Source organism: Ursus maritimus, unplaced genomic scaffold (genome assembly GCF_017311325.1).
Source record: "Ursus maritimus isolate PB19 unplaced genomic scaffold, ASM1731132v1 scaffold_25, whole genome shotgun sequence".
NCBI lineage: Eukaryota > Metazoa > Chordata > Mammalia > Carnivora > Ursidae > Ursus > Ursus maritimus.
Window position 1 is genome coordinate 32,228,812 of NW_024425008.1, and position 24,143 is coordinate 32,252,954.

Sequence of the window (24,143 nt, forward strand, 5' to 3'; positions counted from 1 at the left end):
TGTTATTTTTTCAAACAACTTTGGATCTATAATTTTTAAATGTCTGCCAGTAAATCAGTCAAATACAAATCCTAACCATGCTAAACTTGCTTCTTCCATAATATCATTAAACTGAATTCATGAATATGAAAAAAATATCTGTTTTTGATATTCATATAAATTATAGGAATCTAGGGCCTAAAAGTTCTGCATATACTTTCAGAGGTAGAATTAATATAAGCTGCTAAATTTCATTAAAAGAAGACTAAAACATTCAACTTTCAGAAGATTATTGCACCATTGTTTTTAAAACTGGGAAATAGGAAACACCTAAGATATCCAAATAGGGGCTGGCAAAAAAACTAGGCTACAACCACAAAGCAGAATGCCAAACAATAAGTTATAATTATGTTGCAGAAGATAATTTTTAAAAATGTAAAGAAGTTCATGACATAGGAAGATGTTCATATTACTAAATGAATGAAATAGGTTAAAATATTATATAGTTTAATAATAATAGCTAACATTTATTGAGCACTTCCTATATTTCAAACACTGTGATAAGCTATTTGCACTTTCAAATTTAAACCTTAAACAACTCTTTGAGGCAATTAGTATAATTTTTCATTATAGATTAGATAAGTAAGATTATAGAGATAAGGTAACTTTCTGAAAGCCACACATCTAGTAAGTGATAAAGCTTATATTCCTCACCAGGTCTGTCAGACTCCAAAACCTGAGCTCTTAATCACTGCCTTCCATTATTATCCATTTATATAAAATATTTGAATTTATAGAAAAAAATAACAGAAAAATATATAGCAACATTTAGATATTGCTATTTATTAGGGGTAATCATTCAGGAACACTTTTTTCTTTTTTTTTTTTTTTTTTTTTTTTTTTGCTGTAATATGAGTATATATATTACTTTTTTAAAATAAAAAAACACCATGCCACTAACAGACTGACTAAGAAATAAAACTATTATCTCTATAACTAATAATTTATGGTTAGCTGTATCTTCTCAGACTAATCAAAATTCATTTGCAAGTTCAGATTTCAGGATGGCAATTATACCTTTCACAGTTAGGTTATACTCAGCTTCAATGATGAATAATCTGTGAACATTCAATAATTAGAAAAGGATCAGGGGAAGCCCATTTTCAATTTCCATGACATATAAAGGCAGAGGGGATACTTAATCAGATGAATGAAGGAACAGAAATCAATGTATAACCCTGCATATTTAGCAGAATGTCACAGAATAACTATTTAAAATAATTTGTAAATTCAAAATTAATAGTTAAAATATACTGTTATTATCTAATTCCAGTTTTTGCAAAATATGAAATACTTTACCACACTGGGTAGTACTTTCTCATTAGAAAAGGATAGAAGAGAACCATTCTTTATTTGAGGCCTCAAGAATCTGTTTTGCTATCAAGCCAGAGTAAATAGCAAAACATACATGTTATAGAGGAGAAAGTAGGCAATAATGAATGACTGAAAAATCAGTTATGTCTATAAAAGCCAGACATTAAATGAAAATAAAGAAAAGAGCTTGGTGGGTATACAGAATGCCAGGTGAGTATTTATATATGTCAGTATTAACTCAATAATGTCAACCTTATTTTTTTAGGAAAAGCTGAAAATTTATATTTTTATTTAAAAATCTCACCAAGTTTAAGTGTTCTAAGCTAGTTAAAAAAAAAGAGTCATCCCCAATTATATTCCTAATAAAATGATCTTCCAACAGCTATGCTCTGACTTAAAGGGCTCTCTGTGTATTTATTAGGACAGGATATCCTGGGGAAAAATCAGTTGGTACCCAAATACAGTAGTAGCATCACATTGGAAATGAGTAGAGTTAGCCAGAAATTACAAGTTCTGGCTATGTGTCTTCAAAAGACTCTTAAAGTCTTCTCTCATTTTGAATCAAGGAGGAGAAACTCTGTTCCCTGCCCTAGAATTAACCTGGATCACAGAGTCGGGGTGAATAATTTGTAATGCTTAAGCATGGTACTGGTGGTCATTTACATAAAGGATACGATACAATCTCTGGACTGAGAATACCACCATTAACAATTTCTCAATGAAAGACAAGATTCAGCATACATAATTTTGACCTAGGATATTTTCAAGAAACATAAGCCAGTTTACTCATTTTATTGTACCAGTGACAATTTAAGTATGGTTGATGGACCCATGAAGGTCCTTGAGACCTTTTCAGGGGTCCACAAGGCCAGATTATTTTAACAATAGTACTAAGACATTATTTTCCTTTTTCACTATATTGACATTTGCACTCATGGTACAAAAGCAATGGTGGGCTGGTATTTTAGTGTAAATCAAGACAGTGGATTCAAACAGTATGAATAGTCATTGTATTATTCACTACTATGTACTAATAGTTAAAAAAAAAACCCAAAACTAACAGTTTCAAAAAAGAAAAGCTAGTTTCATTTAACATTGTCTTCAATGAAACAGTGAATACTAATTTAATTAAAACTTGTCCCTTGAGTACTACAAAATGGAAAGTAAGAATAAAATACTTCCAATGCATACATACCAAAGGATGCTTTTCTCAAGGAAAAGCACTTCTGCAGTTGAGGTGAAAGCTGAACTAACCAGGTTTTACACAGAACACTATTTTTACTTGAAGGAATGAAAGAATGACGGACAAACTATGATTATCCAGATTTAGATGCTTGGTAGACATTTTCTCAAAACTGAATGAAATGAGGCTGCCAATTTAAGGAAAACAGACAGGATTTGTTGCCTTTTTTTTTTTTTTTTTTTGCCAAGGATAAAATTCTAGTTGTTAAGCAAAAATCAGAATTGTGGAAAACATCTATCACCATGAACTTGAGAGCTTCCAATGCTTCCAAGACTTTTTTTGATCAGCATGGTGGTTTTATCAATGAAGATAATTTTTTGGTATAATACAATGAAATATGTCAACATTTGGAAGAACTTCTATTTTCTAAGTGACCAACATATATATTCCAAAACCATGCCCAGGTATAAGATCCATTCAAAGCTCAAGATGGACCAAAAATTTTAATATATCAGAGTGTAGTATAGTCCGTGAGAGGGTTTTAGATTTTATACTTCGACTAACTTTTAATAAACTATCAATTATAAATCTTTGGTGTTGTGTCAAAAGAATATCCACAACTATGTGAAAATGCTAGTCCTTTCTTTTCTAACTACATAACCGTGTGAAGCTGAATTTGTTTTTTGTTTTTTTATATTCTTCAACCAAAACATATCACAACAGACTAAAGTATGGAAGCAGATGTGAGAATCCAGCTGTCTTCTATTGAACCAGACATTAAAATATATTTGAGAAATATAAAACAATGCTATCCTTTTCCAACTTTTGTTTTCTGTTTTGGAAAATATTATTTTCATTACAATGTTGTTTATGTTAACATATAAAGACTTTATTATTCTTATTTTGAAGCAAATAAATAGGCATTAAAAATTTTCTCAGTTTTAATTTCTAGTACAGAAAATATTGCTAGACGTAACCCACATAAACAGAAGCTATTTGGTGTCTTTGGTTTTTAAGCGGTCCTGAGACAATTAAGTTTAAGAATTGCCAGATTTGACCCATGATGTTGAGACTATTATTGCTCAGTATTCCCCAGATGGGGCAATTAACCTTGCACAAAAGAAAACTTATACTTTTATGTCCAGAGAATGTACTTTTGATCACTAATTCTGTGCTTTCCAAACATTTTGGCACTTGTCGACTCTACATACACAACACATAAATTTCTATAATGTCATTAACAGTTGAACAGATTTTGATATACAATGTTGATATAATTTCAGACAAAAGCAAAAGAAACTTAATATTTAAAATAGTCTTACTGATTTTGTTTAGGCTCTTCAAAATAGTAGAAAATAATTTGCGGGGTCCACATAGTGTTTTGATCGAGGATGGAATTTTAACAACTTCGTAAGATTCTCCAGAGACTTGGGAGCCTCAGGTTTAGAACGAATGAAACTAACTGTATCACATAATCACTCTGGTGTTGTTCATAAAGGAAAATAGTGACAATGTGCAATAGTTTGTACAAACCAACATGACTAAGAAAAACTCTCAAGGGAATATGTAAAGGAAATCACACTGCTTTTCAGACATACACATTAAAAACTGTGAAAATCGTTTATTCTTTATCCAATCTAAATTCATTTGCTCAAAGGAGAATAATAGAAACCTAGAGTGAAGTCAGAATTCTGCATTTTGTTTGAATTAAGATTAGACATGAGTGTATTAAATTAACATACCCTTCATATTAAGATATTTCAATACATATAGTTTTTAATAATTTCATAACCTTTAGTTTTAGATAGGTAGTATTCATATTTTCTTCCTAAGAAGAAAAAAAATAACTTGCTGGTTAGTCTGGGTACAAAATTCTATTCTAATCTTTAAGGTACAGAGAATATGTAATAATAGACTCCATTTATTTTTTAAGCCAAACCAGATGCTTAACGAATAAAAATATTATTAAATTGGTCTTTAAAAATTATTCCCTATTTTAACAACATCTACTGGGAATGGTGAATTGATTGAAAGTTTGGATATTTTTTTTCTTTTTTGCTCTGGTCATTATTCTCTACCCCATGCCTCTTGATTTCAAATAGCGATGCTGCTGCCTTTTATAACTGAAAAATCAACGTTCATTTAAGTTGTGAAGCATGCTCACTTTACAACAGAATTTATCTGTTACAGAATTATTTTTAGCAAGCGATTTTTGGGAGATTATCACCGTGTTAGAATTTGAGTCTTCTAGATATTGCCCACTATTATTTAAATGGAATTTACATACTATTTGACTTTTTTTGGCTATACCACTCTTTTACTTAGGGCAATAAAAGATTAAAATTCCAAGTTTGTTCTTAAAAGATACTTCATAGTTTCATAAAGCAAGTGGAGTGAAAATCATTTTCATTTCAGTCATATTTCATTAAAAGAAAATAACTGGTATAAAACAGAAATTACTTTTTTCCCACATACTTTAAAATATTACATCATTTCAGTACAACAAATAAACATTGTTGGAGACAATGTCGATTAATAAAGAATTGTTTAGAAAAGTTGGTTGTCTTCATTAGACTGCATATTAAAAAGTAAATCCAAATGGTATATTATATAGATGGTGTTCTCACTACAGCTGGTAATCTTAAAGAGTAAAAGGACAATCCAGGATATTATACTGTAGTAAACATATAAAATGTGAATCCAAAATAATGTTTAATATTATAGCTGTTGACTTAAAAAAAATAGATGCACAGAGGTAAATGAACCGAAGTCTTTAAGCTTACATACTGCCCAGTTGATAAAAAGCTACAGAGGGAAAGTGCTTCTGATGGTTATTCCCAGAGTATTCTGTATTCTTGGTGATAAATAACAACATTTATACTTTATTATAATTTGTAGTTGCCTATTTTGTCTGTTTGTAATGGCAAGAACAATGTCTACTGCTCACCACTGCTCTCCCAGCACTAGGCAAAGACTATTTAATAAATTAATAACCTGTTGTATTTCTTTACAGACACGAAGCTCAGAAAAGCTGAGCAACTTGCTTAAGTTAGTGTGGTTATTAAGCAGAGAAGCCAGCATCTAAATACATGTCTTCTATTATCAAGTCAAGTGTTCTTTCTACCGATGATCATTCAAGACCATATTGTATTTCTGATGAAAATATATTTGCACATATATTTCTGCACATGATAGACTGCATGTTTAATCTGAAACGTAGAAGAGGGATTTCTATGGGGTTTGACTGACATTATTAGGTACTAAATTATAAATATCAGCACCAAGATGCAGTAACAGTAACAATGTCAAACTCACTAGTGTTATGATTTTATGCTGGATAGCATTCCTGAGAGAGACACCTCAGATTGAATACATTCAAAACCAACGTGTATTAACTCCTTTCTCTTACCCTCAAAATGCATTTCTTCTCTTATTATTCCTTAATATAGTTAATAACATCACCCTTTACCCATATCTCAAATTAGAAGCCTGGTATTCTGACTTTTCTGCCTTAAATTTTTATGCTACAAAATTAAAATAAACAACTCACCTAGAATAGATTTAAGTGCTAAAACCTATGGCCTTGCAATTTGACTCAGTAGGCAAAGGCAAAAAAAAAATTAAAATAAAAAGGAAGCAATATCTGAAGTTGGATTATGAAGTCACTGACTTTTCATGTAGTAATGACATTTTAGTCTGAGAGTTCTTGACTGGTGGTAACTGGCTGGTGACAATGTGTTTAAAGTGGTCATTATTGCTGAATATAATTCTCAAAACCTCCACCCAAAACAAAAGCTTTTGTTTTGTTTTTATCCATCCTTCATATCCCAGGTGAAATGTTCTCCTTAGAGAGGAATTCTCTGATAATCCTATCTAAGTAAGGTTTCCCTCCTATTTTCTATCAGTATGACATTTTCATTTCTGCTTAGCATGAATTTCGATTTATAGTTGTTAAGTTATGGTGAAATTATAATTATTAGAATAATTTATGTTTACCTATTTACTTTAATATACCATCAACTAAACTATAAACTCCATGAGGGCAGAGATTGTATCTGTCACTGATATAAAAGCATATATGAGTATCTAGTTTAGGTTTAATTAAGCAGTCTTATAATTTGAGACTTTCAATAGATTAATTTGACTTTCTTCACTGCTTCTAAAAAGAGTCAATATTCAAACTAGTTTTTTATTATATTGTTATTCTGGTTCAGCCTTAGAAGTTTAATTTTAAAATTATACTTCATAAAGTACTAATATTATCTTTGAGGTATATATTCTGGTGCAGGTAAAAATTATCTAAAATGAATAGAACCTTATTCCTACATAAAAATACAGGAAAAAAAATCCTAGAAAAAAAGGATATCCAAATACACTCCTTTTTTTGAATTCATTGTTATTTTGAACATCTAAATGATAACTAAGGAAAAAATATTAAGACAAGCGATCTGTTCTCCTAAAGTTTTGTAATAAGCAAATTAACTTAATAGATGTTAATATTTTTATTTTTAGGATTTCACCTTAGTAAATTTGGAATGCCAAGTTATTTTAGGATTGCATTTAATATTCCTTTTGTAATTAAGATGTAATTACAAAGTTTTAAAAAGGCTCATGAACTACTATGTTTAATTAAATTTAGCTTAGATATTTATGTTCACAGTAAATTATTAAGGAAAAGAATACTGCATCTTGAATAGTCCCATATTCCCAAAATTTAGGTCTTAATATTTGGTGAATGACTAAACATTTATAGTGGACTGAACTTTTGACTTTATTTCCCAGACTTCAGAAATGAGGATAGCTTGTATATTTGGGATTTAATGTAAACAATATTTTGTTTTAAAATTTAAAAGGTAGGAATAAGATTCTTCTAACTAATTCAAGTCTTAGAACTCCATGTTTTCATTCAGTTGAAGATGTAGCTGAATGGCACCTGAATGGCATTCACATATATTTTATGCCTAGAATGTTCTTATAGTTTTTCTTCATTGAAGATTTAGAACCATAATTTTTTAAACTATAAAATTAATATTGGTTATATTTGACACAAATCTAAAAGCGGTGATACATAACAGTAACATTGTGAGGACTTTGCTGAGAAGGTTGTACCATGGTATGTAAAAGCAACTGTACTACACATATGAAGAACTGTTTGGGATCACTTCCAAGTTAAGTCCAGTTATAACATTCTTAATTCATGAAAAAGTTGGAATTGAGGAAGACAGCCATATAAGTTGTAAATCTGATGACAGAGAAGAAGCCACAGTTTGAAAAATTACCCGCAGATCCCTTGAATAAATTTAGTGTACAGCTGATATCTAATACCATATCTTATTAAATAAGAAGGAATGTTACTGTTAATCTTTTGATGCCAATATTGGATCCATCAGGATAGAAAACTTGAAAGCACAAATGAAAAACTTAACCAGGAAAGGGATATTCCAGAAGAAAGCAGTTATAGCCATTACTATGCCTGCTACTTAATTTATCATATACATAAAGATGTGAGGCAGCAAATAAATGTCTAATCCTTTTTTCCTCCCACACATGATTCAGTACTTGGGAAAAACTGTAAGGAATAAATATTAAAAAACTTCCTTCCTCCCCCAAAGGTTGGCATTAAAACTTTCTTTCTAATCAATTTAGATTTGTTTCCAAATATTAGGCAGCAACATTCCAAGTTGAATATGTTTGAAAAAATTTGGAATGATACTAGAGCAGGGAGCTACCCCAGCCTGGAAAGCTAAAAAAAAAATTCTTTTGGTGACATTTTTAAATTTTGTTAATCTTACACTTTATTGGCCAGAAATGCATTCATCCTTTGCATAAACAAATAACTTCACATCTATACTGATGAGTATGTTAAAAAATAACAAGTCTAAAACAAAGAAACAGGAACTACAGAAAGTAATACCTGTAGCTGTGATGTAGGAGTAGACATTTTACATGAAATTTCTATTGTCCTACTGTTGGCCTAATTTGACAATCTGTGAAACAGTAAGTGGTAATTATCTTATAGTCCATTCATTTTTCATTGCATTATCTTGCATGCAATCCAACCTTGACAAGCAGAGGGAAATACTGGTTAAATTTCCCAGACTTGTATAGCAGAACAAGTTTAAGGTGCCATGGAACTGTACTTACTTTTGGTGTTGGGCAGGAAGCTGTAGAAAGGCGAGATGTAGCCTGAGCACGAGGCGATTCTGAAGGAGTAGTGCTGAGGGAGGCTGTGTCTCGTGGGAGCACCTGAACACCACGAGAAATGATGGAGTCTGGAATCTGAGCAAGAAAAACAAGGATGGTTTAATATTCTGAAAATAGCAACAACATTAAAATCAATGCCCATACCTAACTTTTTTTTTTTTTTCATTCTTTGCTGTCTAGCTTTCATATATTTGGTCTCACTCACTGTTAGGTATAAATGCATCCAACAATTTGGGATAGGATAGAAATCTTCAGTTTTAAAATATTTTCTCTTGCCAAATAATATTTCACAAACTTTTTTTTTTTTTTTAAATGAGAGGCAGTCTAGCATTGTAGTTAAGGAGTAAAGTGTTCAGCATTCATATACTGGCTCTGCCATTTAATAATTATTTAATTCCTAGATATTTTCCATTTTCCTTTCAGATTCTCCACCTTCATCCTCTTGACTCCAAGCTGACCTGTATAGATAGAATCAACAAGCTATTCTGTGCTCTCTAGTTTCTAGTTGGGTACAGCCAGTGCCAGGAAACTGAAAGGTTAGAGGAGAGTAAGGTCTGATCTTTATTCCCCTGGCTTCTTCTCTACCAGGTTACCACTTGTTGGCTAAGTCACAGCCCCTGGTCATCTGACAGGTGCTTAAAGATCTTTTCTGGATTCCAGTAGTAGTTCCCTTCCTTTGCCCCATTAGGACTATAGATATTGATGGTTCCAGTATTACTAGTCCCAGGGCACTGCATTGTGTCTCACTGCTTTCCCTAAAATCTGCCCAAACCTTTGTAAACACTATAGATCCTTATTAAACTCTTCTCAATTATCCATTTAACTATGCTATGACTTCTTTGGGGACACTGACAGCTCTGCTTTTTAAATCACCATTTCCTTTACCTAAAAAAATGAAGATAACGATAGCATTTACCTCACTGGATTACTGTTGAGGATTAAATAAGATAATGCATATAAATTATCTAGCACTACAAAGTAGTAAATACTTAAATATTGACTATTATTGATATTATTATATTATACCTATCAACATGGTAAAAACTGATGTAATTGAGTATCACTATTCTAAAAATATAAACATTAAGGACAAAAAATGTGGATTATTTGTTTTAAAAATTATTATTTATGTTGATCATAAAATTATTATTTTGGGCTATGCATAATTTAGTTCCTGTTCTGGGCTAATACTAATGGGTTTAGGTTTTCTGATCTCAAAATGAGAACTTGACCACTTTCAAGTTTTGAGCACAGAGGGGACATACATAGGACAAAAAGATAAGAAATCAACTTTGATCAGTAAATATCACTTACTATGTGAAAACAAGGAAGCAGAAACCAGACTTTATGACTAGAAAGGTGCTTCTGATCTTATGCATCATCTGTTTCTCACAAATTTCCATAGAAGCTCTTTTATTTAGTTTCCATACCAATATTCTCATTACCAATGGTACTGTTACCATTTTAGGGCCTAACAATTTATGTGACTTATAAATAATATTCCCATAACTAGGGTGAAAAGCAAGGGGAATTCTGAGAAGAAAAACTGCTCTACCTGCTAGTACATTTGAGTACTGAATTGTAATAAATAATTTATAGAAAAGGAGGTAGATAGTCTGATTTAAAAGAGCTATATGTTGCCATTAATGTCTAGTAAAAAAGGCCACGTATTGGAAAAAAAGGCAAAGAAAGCTCCTACTATACTACACAGGACACCATGCCCCTCTACTTCACAGCAATATCCACAGTTATACTACATTTGTATGTGTGATAGTTTGATCTATGTCTATCTCCCATACTCGAATGCCTTGTCATGATGAAAACATGCTTTTGCTACTATTTATCCAGTACCTAAGAAAGCACATGCACAAAGTAGTGGGTATACGCGATATATAGATTTCTAGACTCACAAACGTGTACATATACTACACACCCCCCTCTCTCTCTCTGTATGAATGTAGACAGGACAGCAGGATATTTCAGGGGAAAGATAAGTTTAAATTTGAAGTACATTCTTTGGGGTTAATAGCCTGGAGATACTCAATGAACTATTAGAAATATAAGTCTGGAGCTCAGGAAAAAGTTAGGGATTTGATATATACTTTGGGAATTATCAATGGAGGTGACAGTTTCAGTCATGCTTATGTCTCAGATCATCCAAATACAGTATGTAAAAGAACAAAAGATGATGGTTGATAATTCTAGGTGAGATCCATATCACAGGCTTAGCAGAAGAAAAAAACTAAGGGGAAAAACAATCTGTAAATGAAATAACAGTATATCCTATTTTTCCTATTTTGAACAATCAGGATTTATATCTATCATATTGGCTCAATTATTAAATAGCACATCTTTTCACTTTCAAAGGTATATCAGTTTGGAAGATAAATTATTTAGTTTTCATATCTTTAAGAAACAGACACAAAAGAGAAAAATCAAGACAGAGTGAACATAAGGGAAGGGAAAAGAAAAGAAACTTTCAAGGAGATGTTAAAAAATATCGACTATGGAGAGAAACAGGATAAGAGTTGGGAAAAAAAAAAAGCCATTGAGATCTGGAAAGACTCCACCAAAAAACTGCTAGAATTTATAAATGAATTCAGTAAAGTTGCAGGATAAAAAAATCAATGTACAGAAATCTGTTGCATTTCTATACACCGATAATGAAAGAGAATGAGAAAGGAAGGAATCAATCCCATTTATAATTGCACCCAAAACAATAAGATACTAGGAATAAGCCTAACCGAAGAGATAAAAGACCTGTACTGAAAACTATAAAACACTGATGAAAGAAATGAAGAGGACACAGACAAATAGAAAAACATTCCATGCTCATGGATTGGAAGAACAAATAACAAATATTGTTAAAATGTCTATCCTATCCAAAGCAATTTGCACATTTAATGCAATCTCTATCAAAATACCAACAGTATTTTTTACAGAGCCAGAATAAACAATCCTAAAATTCATATGGAACCATAAAAGACCCCAAATAGCCAAAGCAACCTTGAAAAAGCAAAGCAAAGCTGGAGGCCTCATAATTCCAGACTTCAAGTTATATTACAAAGCTGTAATGACCAAAACTGTATGATACTGGCACAAACATAGAAACATAGATCAAAGGAACAGAAGAGAAAACCCAGTAATTAATCCACAACTATATAGTCAATTAATCTTTGATGAAGCAGGAAAAGGATATCCAATGGGAAAAAGGCAGTCTCTTCAACAAATAGTGTTGGGAGAGCTGGACAGCAACATGAAAAAGAATGAAACTGGACCACTTTCTTACACCATACACAAAAATAAACTTAAAATGGATTAAAGACCTAACTGTGAGACTTGAAACCATAAAAATCCTAGAAGACAACACAGGCAGTAACCTCTTTGACATCAGCCGTAGCAACTTCTTTCTAGATATGTCTCCTGAAGCAAAGGAAACAAAAGCAAAAATAAACCTTTGGGACTTCATCAAAATAAAAAGTTTCTGAACAGTGAAGGAAGCAATCAACAAAACTAAAAAGGCGACCTACGGAATGGCAGAAGATATTTGCAAATGATATATCTGATAAAGGGTTAGTATCCAAAAACTATAAAGAACTTACAAAACTCAACACACCAAGAACAAATAGTGCAATTAAAAATGGACAGAAGACATGAATAGACTTCTTTCCAAAGAAGATACAGATGGACGACGGACCCATGAGAAGATGCTCAAAATGATCATAAGGGAAATGCAAATCAAAACTACAATGAGCTATCACCTCACACCTGTCAGAATGGCTAAAATAAAAAACAAGAAACAACAGCTGTTGGCAAGAATGTAGAGAAATGGGAACCCTCTTACACTGTTGGTGGGAATGCAAATTGGTGCAGCAATTCTGGGAAACGGTATGGCGGTTCCTCAAAAAGTTAAAAATAGAACTACCCTACAATATAGCAATTGCAGTACTAGGTATTTACCCAAAGAATACAAAAATACTAATTCAAAGGCATACATATACCCTGATGTTTACAGCAGCATTATCTACAATAGCCAAATTATGGAAACATTCAAAGTCCATCAACTGATGAATGGATAAAAAAGATGGTGTGTGTGTGTGTGTGTGTGTGTGTGTGTGTATCTATATATATATCAGAATATTACTCAGCCATAAAAAAGAATGAAATCTTGTCATTTGCAATGGCATGGATAGAGCTAGAGAGTATTATGCTAAGTGAAATAAGTCAGTCAGAAAGACAAATATCATATGATTTCACTCACATGTGGAATTTAAGAAACAAATCAAATGAGCAAAGGGGGAAAAAAAAAGAGAGGGAGGCTAACCAAGAAACAGGCTCTTAATTATAGAGAACAAACTGATGGTTACCAGAGGGAAGGCAGGTGGGAGGATGGGTAAAATAAGTGATGGGGATTAAGTAGTGCACTTGCTGTGATGAGCACTGGATATTGTATAGAACTGTTGAATCACTATATTGCACATTTCAAACTAATATTACACTGTATGTGAACTAACTGGAATTTAAATAAAAACTTTAAAAAAGCCATTAGATCTAGCAATTAAAGAAGTTACCAGTAGAGTAAAAGGGTAGAAGTGAGGTGAGGAAGCAAGTGGGATGATAAAGCAGGGTAATTTGTAAGAAAAGAAGAGACATATTCACTATTATTCCTTCCTTTGGTGCCTGAAATGAAGTTCTATTAATGAGAAAAATGGGGAAATATAAGTGGGAAAGATAACTTTAGGAGAGTCATAAATATGGGTATTGATGAATGAATGGGGAGGATAACTAAAGATCTGAGAAAGGAATTATCAACAATGTGGATCCAGTTAACATTGGCAACCATAAATTTGCAATTTCATTAAGTAACCTGGAAATAAATTTTCCACCTATCTCAAAAAAGAAACTTACACAAAAGATAAAGACTTAGAAATTCTTTGCAGAGATATGGTTGTGAAAGCTGCAGAAATAGATGAGATCCTAAAGACACATATCAATAAAATTTAACAAGCCATAAAAAGGGAAAGAAACAGATGCTAAAGAATAAGATGACAGTAGTTATTAGTTGTCTGAGAGACAGCTATTTCATTATTTGATGAAGACAGATACCTGATGACAAGAGTTCAAAAAAAAAAATTGGAGGTAAGGAAACAGAGGCAGTGAATATAGATTACTCAGTTGGCAACATTTGTATGGACATTTGTATACCGTTTCCATTTTGGAGATACTATGAACAATGTTACTATGAACATTCTACTATGTATCATGATTCCCACATGCATCAATTTTAGGATATATATATACACACACACACACACACACACACACACACACACACACACACACACATTCAAGAACAGAATTGCTGGTTATTGGGCAGGCAAACCCTTTTACAAACTTCCAAACTGGCTAAGCCAATTTATATGTCTATTGAAAGAAAACGGTGATAGTTCCTCTTACTCCAAAACATATTTCTATCTACTATTGTCAATATTAGCAATTTTTTTCAAGTCTGGTAGTAGTAATAATAGTTACCGTGGTTTTAATGTTCCTTTTGCCGACTGTTAATGAGAAAAAGCATTATTTTATATGTTTATCAGGCATTTAGACGTTCTTTTTTGTAAAGTCCCTGTTTAAATCTTTTGCCCAAATTTTCCCTTTTGGGTTATCCTTTTTTACTGAATTGTTAGATTTTAGTATCTATTCTGGATAACCAGTCATGTATGGTGAAAACATCTATTCCTATTCTGTAACTTGTTGTTTTAATTATGTCTATGGTTAACAGAATATTTTAATTTAGCCAAATTTACCAATATTTTCCTTTATAGTTAGTGGGTTTTGTGTCTTAAAAGGAATCCAGTGGAAATGGCAGAGTAGGAAATGCCAAAAGTCCATCACTCCATGAAAGAGGTGACTAAACTAGCAAAAATGGTCAGAATCAACTTAACCAGAAATCTACAAACCAAAAGTTTATAGCAACCAGGTGAATGCTTAATCAAGGAAAAAAAACCAAAACAAAACAAAAAACAAACCAAAAAAACACAGCTATTCCTCCACTAAACAGCTCAGTGGTACACTTGAAGACACATCCCACATTCCTGGTAAGCATTCTTAGTACTGGAGGGAGAACAAAACTTATTCTCAAGAACTGCATTTCTTTTTTTCAATATGTCCGGTGGCTTAATGAAGGACATATAGGGTTTGCTTTTATTTCCCCTAACCTAGAACTCTCCCCAGGCTTCTGCAGCTAACCAGGAGGTGGTAATGTTCAAAAATATAAAGGCAAATATATTAGCTACTGCTCTCTGGGCATGGGATGACAGCTGGGATAAAGAGCAGATTCACTGACAAACCTGGAAGGAAAGGCTATGTAATGAAATGCTTTTGGGCATAAGGACTTGGGAAAGCATATTCCTGGGAATACAAAGGTTCATGTTTATGCTCAGGGTTAGCCATATCCTCAGAAGACTTTACCTAATCTTTCAACTCCTGCTGAACTTCAGACTCTGCACAAGCAGGAAGTGAAGGCTAAGAGTTGTAAACTGGCTGAGTGTCAAAGGCATTCCTTGATACATACAAAGAGTCCAAGTGCAAAGAATAAGAGATTATCTTTCTCTGTATACGTTTTCTTCAGGGATTTAAGGAAATCTCTGTTGAATCACTAGCTGACCACACAGCTAACAGAACAGAGACTTCAGTAACCAATAATTAATAACAGACTTGACAAGAAAAGTTAATCAACAAACCAAAAACACTAATTATGACAAAGAGAATATCATACCCCAGGGAGGGAGAAGAATCTGATTTCCAGAGTTTCCACTTATAATATTCAAAATGTCCAGTTTGCAACAGAAATTACAATCTATGCAAAGAAACAAGAAAGTGTGGCCCATATATAGGAAAAAAAAAAAAAGAGGAATAAATAGAAACTGTTCCTGAGAAAGCTCAGACACTACGCTGACTACTGAAAAAATTTAAATCAACTATTTATTTTTCAAGATTGTTTTGGCTCCTGGGGTCTTCTGTGGTTCCATATAAATTTTAAGATTGTTTGTTTACCCAAGGATACAAAAATACTGATTTGAAGGGACACATGCACCCCAATGTTTATAGCAGCCTTATCAACAACAGCCAAATTATGGAAAGAGACCAAATGTCCATCAATGGATGAATGGATAAAGAAGATGTGGTACATATACAACGGAATATTACTCAGCCGAATGAAAGAATGAAATCTTGCCATTTGCAACGATGTGGATGGAGCTAGAGCGTATGACATTAAGCAAAATAAGTCAATGAGAAAAAGACAAATGCCATATGATTCCACTCATATATGTGGAATTTAAGAAACAAAACAGATGAACATAGGGGAAGGGAAAAAAAAGAGAGGGAAGAAAACCAAAAGAGACTCTTAACTATAGAGAACAACCTGAGGGTTGATGGAAGGAAATGGATGGAGGATGGGCTAAATGGGTGACGGATATTAAGGAGGGCACTTGTTGTGATGAACACTGGGTGTTATATGCAAGTGATAAATCACTAAATTCTACTCCTGAAATCAATATTACCTTATGTGTTAACTAGAATTTAAATAAAAACATGAAAAAAAATAAACTATTTAAAATATATTGAAAGAGCTAAAGAAAACCATGAACAAAGAACTAAAGAAAGCATGGGGAAGATGTATCAACAAAAAGGAACAGCATAGAGAGAAATAATAAAAAGGAAACAAACAGAAATTATAAAGTTGAAAAGAATAGTTTACTCTTGAACAATGCAGGGGTTAGGGGTTGCCAACCCTCTGTGCAGTCAAAAATCTGTGTATAACTTTTGAACCCCAAAACCTAACTACTAATAGCCTATTGTTGATTGGAAGCCTTACCAATAAATAGTCGATTGACACATATTTCATATATGTATTACATATTTATTCTTACAATAAAGTAAGCTAGAGAAGACAAAATGTTATTAAGAAAATAATAAAAAAGAAACTAAAAAAGAAAATCATAAGGAAGAAAAATACATTTAGAGTACTAGAGTATGTCTATTGAAAAAAATGCACGTATAAGTGGACCCACACAGTTCAAACCTGTGTTGTTTAAGGGCCGACCGTAAAACTAAAATGAAAAATTCTCTAGATGGCTTCAGCAGCAGATGTGAGCAAGCAGAAGAAAGAATTAGCAACTTGCAGATAAATCATTTGAGAATACCCGATTTGAGTGGAAAGAAAGAATGAAGAAAAATGAGCAGAACTTCCGAAAACTATGGGAGGACACTAATAAATGCACCAATATATGCATAATGGAAGTGCCAAAAGGAGAGGAGAGAAACAGGCAGAGAAAATATTGACTGAAAAATTTCCAAATATGATGAAAGACATAAATCTACATGTCCAAGAAGTCAACAATTCCAAGTTATATAAAGAGATCTACGACAACACACATTATAACAAACTGTTGAAATGAAAGACAAAGAATTCTAAAACCAGCAAGAAAGAGGCAACCTATATGAGAGATCCTCAATAAGATTAACAGCTGATTTCTCAGCAGAAAATATAGAGGTCAATAGGTAGCAAAATAACATATTCAAAATGATGGAAGAAAATGATCTGTCACAGAAATTTTATATCTGATCTGGCAAAACTATAATTCAAAAATGAAAAGGAAATCAAAATATTCTCAGATAAACAAAAGCTGAGAGTTCAATACTAGTTGACCTTCCCTATAAGAAATGCTAAAAGTCCTTCAGGCTGAAATGAAAGGGCACTAGACAGTAATTTGGAATTCGCATGGAGAAATAACACTGGTACTCAACATAGGGAGATATAAAAGTAATACGTATTTCGGTTTGTAAGTCAATACAGTTTAAAAAGAAAACTATATAAAATAACTCTGTGTTGATAGGCATACAAGGTATAAATATGTATTTCGTGAAAATAACATAAGCGAGGGAGACTGGGTAAAGATTTTGCATAATATTTAAATTAATTTGGTATTAATCAAACTAGACTGTTACAAAGAAAGATGTTAATTTTAATCCGTGCAGCAACCACTAAAAAGATAACTAAAAAATATTTGCCAAAAGAAATGAGAGAAAAATGAAAATGACACACTAGAAAATATCTACTAATCAAAAATGAGGGAAGTAATGGAGAAAATGAGGAACAAAAGGATAAAAGACATGTAGAAAATAACAAACTGGAAAAAAAATTACCTTATCAGTAATTACAGTAAATGTAACTAGATTAAACTACCCAATTAAAAGGTAGAGACTAGTAGAATGGATTAAAAAACATGATCTAAGTATATACTTTAGATCCAAAGACACAAATAGGTCGAAGGTGAAAGAATGGAAAGATTTTTTTCTATGCAAACAGTAATCAAAAAAGGTAGAATGGCTATAGTAGTATCAGACAAAATGGACGTTAAGACAAAAACTGTTACAAGAGACAAAGACATAAAATAATGATAAAAAGGTCAATCCATCAGAAGATATAAGAATCACAAACATATACACACCTTAAAAAGCCCCAAAATATATGAAGCAAAAACTAACAGTATTGGAGAAAAAGTCCAATGATAATAGCGAGGGAGACTTTAATGTTCCACTTTCAATAATGGTTAGAACAACTAGTCAGAAGATCAACAAGTAAAATAGAAGATTTGAACAACAGTATAAACCAACAACCATATAGAGAAAATCTACCCGGTAACAGTAAAATACACATTTTTCTCAAGTGAACAAGGAACATTTTCCAGGATAAACTAAATGTTAAGCCACAAACTATGTCTCACTAAAATACTGAAATCATACAATGTATCTTCTCTGAGCATAATGAAAGGAAATTGGAAAACAATATAGAAAGCAATTGGGAAATTTACAAATATGTGGAAATTAAACACATTCTTAACTGATGAGTTAAGGAAGAAATCACAAAGAAATTACAATATTTTGACATGAATGAAAATGAAAACACAATATACCCAAACTTACAGGTGCAGCAACAATAGTGTTCAGAGGAAAATTTGTAACTATAAACATCTATTTAAAAAAGAAGAAAGATTTCAAATCAATACTCTAACCTTCTACCTTAAAGAACTAAAAAAAATAAGAGCAAACTAAACCCAAAGCAAAGAGAAGGAAAAAACCAATAAAAAGGATAACAAAGATAAAAAAAAAAAATAGAGAACAGAAGGACACTGAATGAATCAACAAAACCAAAGCTGGTTCTCTGGAAAGAGCAATAGAATTGACAAACCTTTAACTAGACTGACTGAGAAAAAATATTACTAAGATCAGGAATAAAAGTGGGGACATTACTACTGACCTCACAGAAATAAAAATTATAATACTATAAACAATTGTATGCCAAACATACAGATAACACAGATAAACTGAGAAATTACAAAACTGATATAAGAAATAGAAAATCTGGAGTAGACATAAATCAAGTATGAATCAATAATCAAAAAAGCTTTCAATAAGGAAAAACTCAGGGCAAGATGGCCTTACTAAAGAATTCTATCAAATGTTTAAAAAAATAATTAACACAAATCCTTTACAAACTCTTCCACAAAACTGAAGAGGTGGGAACCCTTCTTAACTCATTTTATGGGGCTAGTATTACCCTCATACCAACGACAAATGAACACATCACAGGAAAAGAATATTATAGACCAACATTCTTTGTGAATATAGATGCAAAGATCATAAATAAAATACTGGAAACTGAATCCAACAGCATATTAAAATGATTACATACCATGACCCAGTGGGATTTATTCCAATAGTAAGTATGTTTTAACAAAGTAATATAATCAATATAATCAGAAATATAACCAACACATTAACAGAATGAAAAAAAATCCATACGATCATCTCCATCGATGTAGAAAAAGCATTTGACAAATTTGAACACCCTTTCATGACAAAAACACAAAGAAAATCACGCAACTTCCCCAACTGATAAAGGGCATCTAAGAAAAACCCATAGTTTACATCCTACTTTTAATGATAAGAGACAAAAAACTTCCCCCTAAGATCAGGATCAAGGATGTCTTCTTTCACGACTTCTTTTCAACATTGTACTGCAAGTTTTAGCCAGGGAAATTAGAGAAGAAAAAGAAATAAAAGGCAACCAAATTGGAAAGGAAGATATAAAACTACCTCTTCATGGATGACATAATGTTATACATATAATATCCAATAATTCACAGAAAGATAAGAGCTAATAAATTCAGCAAAGTTGCAGGATACACGATGAACACACAAAAATTAATTGTATGTTTATACACTAACATTGAAAAATTCAAAAAGAAAATCAATAAAGTAATCTCATTTACAATAGCATGAAAAGAGAATAAAAGATTAAGGAATAAAATTAACCAAGAAGTTGCAAGACTAGTACACTGAAAATAACATAAGAATACATAAATAAATGGAAAGATGTATATTGTTAAGACAGCAATATCACCCAAAGGGATCCACAGATTCAATGCAAACCTTATAAAATTCCAACAGAATTTTTTGCTAAATAGAAAAACCCATCCTAAAATTCATATGGAATCCCAAGAGTTCCCTATAGCCAAAACAATCTTGAAAAAGTAAGTTGGAAGACTCAAACTTTCTAATTTCAAAACTTACTTAAATGGTACAATGGCAATCAAAACAGTGTAATCCTGGCATAAGAATAAACATACAAATCTGTGCCACAGAATTGAGAGTCCAGAAATAAACCCTTTTACATTTACGGTTAATTGATTTTTGACAAAGGTGCTAAGACAATTAATGGGAAAGAATAGGCTTTTCAATAAACTGTGTCAGAACAACTGGATAGCCACATTCAAAAAAATGAAGTTGGATCTCTATCTTACACCATATATAAAAATTATTTCAAAATGAATCAAAGACCTAAATATAAGAGCTAAAATGATAAAATGCTTAGAAGGAAAAGGGTAAATATTCATTATCCTGCATTTGGTAATAGATTCTTAGATATGATACCAAAAGTACAAGGAACAAAATTCACACAAATTAAGATTTCATCAAAATTAAAAACTTGGGGTGCCTGGGTGACTCAGTCAGTTAAGCGTCTGACTATGGATTTCAGCTCAGGTCTTGATCTCAGGGTGGTGAGATCAAGCTCCATGTCAGGCTTTGCTTAGCATGGAGTCTGTGTGAGATTCTTTCTCCCTCCTTCTCACTCCTCCCCCACTCTCGTACTCTCTCTCTCTCAATAAATACATAAGTTAAAAAAAATCTAAAAAAATTAAAAACTTCTGTGCATAAAGGATATTATCAAGAAAAGTAGAAAAGACAACCTATAGAATGGGAGAAAACATTTGCAAATCATGTATCTGATAGTGGTCTAGTACCCAGAATATATAAAGAACATTTCCAACTCAACAAAAGACAAATAAGACTTAAAAACAACCTCATTTTTTAAAAGAGGCAAAAGACTTGAATAGACATTTCTTCTAAAAAGATATACAAATGGGCAATAAGCAGCAATAACAGATGTTCATCATAATTAGACATTAGGGAAATGCAAATCAAAACCACACTGAAATACCACTTCGTACCCACTCAATGACTATGGTTTCATTTTTTAAAAAATTTATTTGTCAGAGAGAGAGAGAGTGAGTAAGCAGCAGGCGGAGGGAGAAGCAGGCTCACTGTTGAGAAGGACCCTGATGCCGGACTCGATCCCAGGACCCTAGGATCATGATCTGAGCCGAAGGCAGATGCTTAAAAGACTGAGCCAGCCAGGCATCCCTCATTTGTTTTTTCTTTTTTTTTTTAAAGGAAAATAACAATATGTTGAGCAAATATTTGGTGAATGAATGTAATACAAAATGAAAGCGAAGATAAATATAGTTTGGATTTATGAAAGGCTTTAGGGATGAGGCTGGACTTCAGCTAGCACAAGAATTTTTTTAGTTTTTAAAATTTTTTATTTTTTTAAGTTTTTATTTAAATTCTAGTTAGCTAACATGCAGTGTAATATTCGTTTCAGGTGTACAAGACAGTGATTCAACACTTCCATACAACAGCTGCAGCTCCTCATGCTAAGTGCATTCCTTAATCCCCATCACCTATTTTACCCATCCCCAAACTACCTCCCCTTTGTTAACCATTAGTTTGCTCTTTATGGTTAAGAGTCTGTTTCTTGGGGCGCCTGGGTGGCTCAACCGTTAAGCATCTGCCTTGGGCTCAAGTCATGATCCCAGGGTCCTGGGATCGAGCCCCGCATCAGGCTCCCTGTTTGGCAGGAAGCCTAGTTCTCCCCCTCCTGCTCCCCCTGGTTGTGTTCCCTCTCTTGCTGTCTCTTTTTGTCAAATAAATAAATAAAATCTTAAAAAAAAAAAAGAGTTTGTTTCTTGGTTTGCCTCTCTCTTTTCTCCCCTTTGCTCATTTGTTTTGTTTCTTAAATTCTACACATGAGTGAAATTGTAAGGTATTTGTCTCTCTCTGACTGACTTATCTCACTTAGCATAATACTCTCTAGCTCCATCCATGTCATTGAAAGTGCAAGATTTCATTCTTCTTTATAGGTAATATTCCATTTTGTGTATATGTGTGTGTGTGTGTGTGTGTGTGTGTGTGTTTCTTTATCCATTCATTAGTCGATGGACACTTGGGCTCTTTTCATAGTTTGGCTATTATGGACATTGCTGCTACAAACATTGTGGTGCATGTATCATTTAAATCAGTATTTTTGTATTCTTTGATCATACCTAGTAAAGCAACTGTTGGATTGTAGAGGGTAGCTCTATTTTTTACTTTCTGCAAACCCTCCATACTGTTTTCCAGAGTGGCTGCACCAGATTGCATTCCCATCAACAGTGCAAGAAGGTTCCCCTTTCTTCACATCCTTGCCAACACCTTTTGCTTCTTGTGGCACAAGAATAATTAATCTAAGGGATAGGCCTTGCAACTAAACTCAACAGTTGTATGTATGAGTCTTTAGAGAGGGGCAGCAGCATTAATCACATTTCCAAAGGAAGTCACCACCTATAAAAATACAATAACCACAGAGCTAGGCCTTATAGGATGCCTAAAGGCTGACTAAAAAGGAGAAAGAAAGGATTGTTCAACTGGGCAAAGGAAAGAGGAGGTATGAAGGGAACTGTATAGGTAACATCTGAAAGTTGAGTTAGGATTGGTAAGGTGATCAATTACCCAAAATAAAAAATGTTGAGGGGGAAAAAAAAGATGGTGGAGGAGTAGGGGACCCTTTTTCATCTGGTCTCCTGAATCGAGCTGGATATCTACCAGACCATCTTAAACACCCATGAAATCAGCCCGAGACATATGAAGATACATCTGGATCTCTATAAATGAACATCTACAGCACTGAGTATTGAGGTATGAAGCGGGGAGCCGTGAATCTGTGCACAGATATCAGAAGATAAATGGGAGGGGGAGGGAGCCACTGAGCTCAGGCACCAGGAAGCAATAGTCTCCTGCACTGGGGAGCGGGCCAGACTCGCGGACCGGTAGCTGACGAGAAACCAGGAGTTCAGGAGCGCACACGACCAGACTGAAAACTGGAGCTCCAGAGTGTGCACTCGAACCAGACTGAAACCGGGAACTTGGGAACTCGCGCGGGAAGCGGGGGCAGCTGGTAGTGTTAGAAGCACAAAGGGCAGAGACCTCCCGGCCGTGGGAGCGAGGACTGGGAGAACGGCTATGGGACGCACAACCTGGGACACTGTGGCAGCACTGACAGAAACAGAGTTAGAGCGGCCAGGAGAGCTCAGTGAAGAACAGACTACGATCTTTGTTCTGAGACAGAGGCTCGGATAGGGCCACTACTGCTCTGACACTCAGAAGAGTCACAGAAAGCTGCTGGGGAAAGCCGCCAGAGAACAAAAGCCCGGAAAAACCAGTTCGCACTGTGCCCATCCTCTCCCCCCAGGGGACAGGGCAACTCTGCCCAAACAGGATTGCCTGAGTATCAGCACAGCAGGCCCCTCCCCCAGAAGGCAGACTGAAAAAACAAGAAGCACACATCCCTAAGGTCCCTATAAAACAAGTACACCTTGCTTGGGTCCTGGTCAATACTTTGGGCTCTGCACATCCCTACAACCACACCTCATCAGAATGACAAGGAGGAGGAACCCCCAGCAAAGGAAAGAAACAGAGACCGTGGCCTCTGCCACAAAACTAATGGATATGGATATAACCAAATTGTCAGAAATGGAGTTCAGAGTAACAATGGTCAAGATGATGTGTAGGCTTGAAAAAAATTTTAACGAAAATATTAACGAGAATATAGAATCTCTAAGGGTGGAAACAAGAGCGAATCTGGCAGAAATTAAGAATGCTATGAATCAAATGCAGTCTAAACTGGATGCTCTGACGGCCAGGGTAAACGAGGCAGAAGAACTAATTAGTCAGTTGG

General features: G+C 33.6%; 1 protein-coding gene across 4 annotated transcripts in view; it reads right to left on the reverse strand.

The window, feature by feature from the left end:
* The window catches only part of GPHN (gephyrin), a 642,872-nt gene that overhangs the window by 199,666 nt on the left and 419,063 nt on the right, over positions 1 to 24,143 (reverse strand). For all 4 annotated transcript variants that reach the window (XM_040641766.1, XM_040641767.1, XM_040641768.1 and 1 more), the window contains one exon: positions 8,681 to 8,815. In XM_040641766.1, coding sequence (XP_040497700.1) covers positions 8,681 to 8,815 — 135 coding nt within the window. The remainder of the gene's footprint in view (positions 1 to 8,680; positions 8,816 to 24,143) is intronic.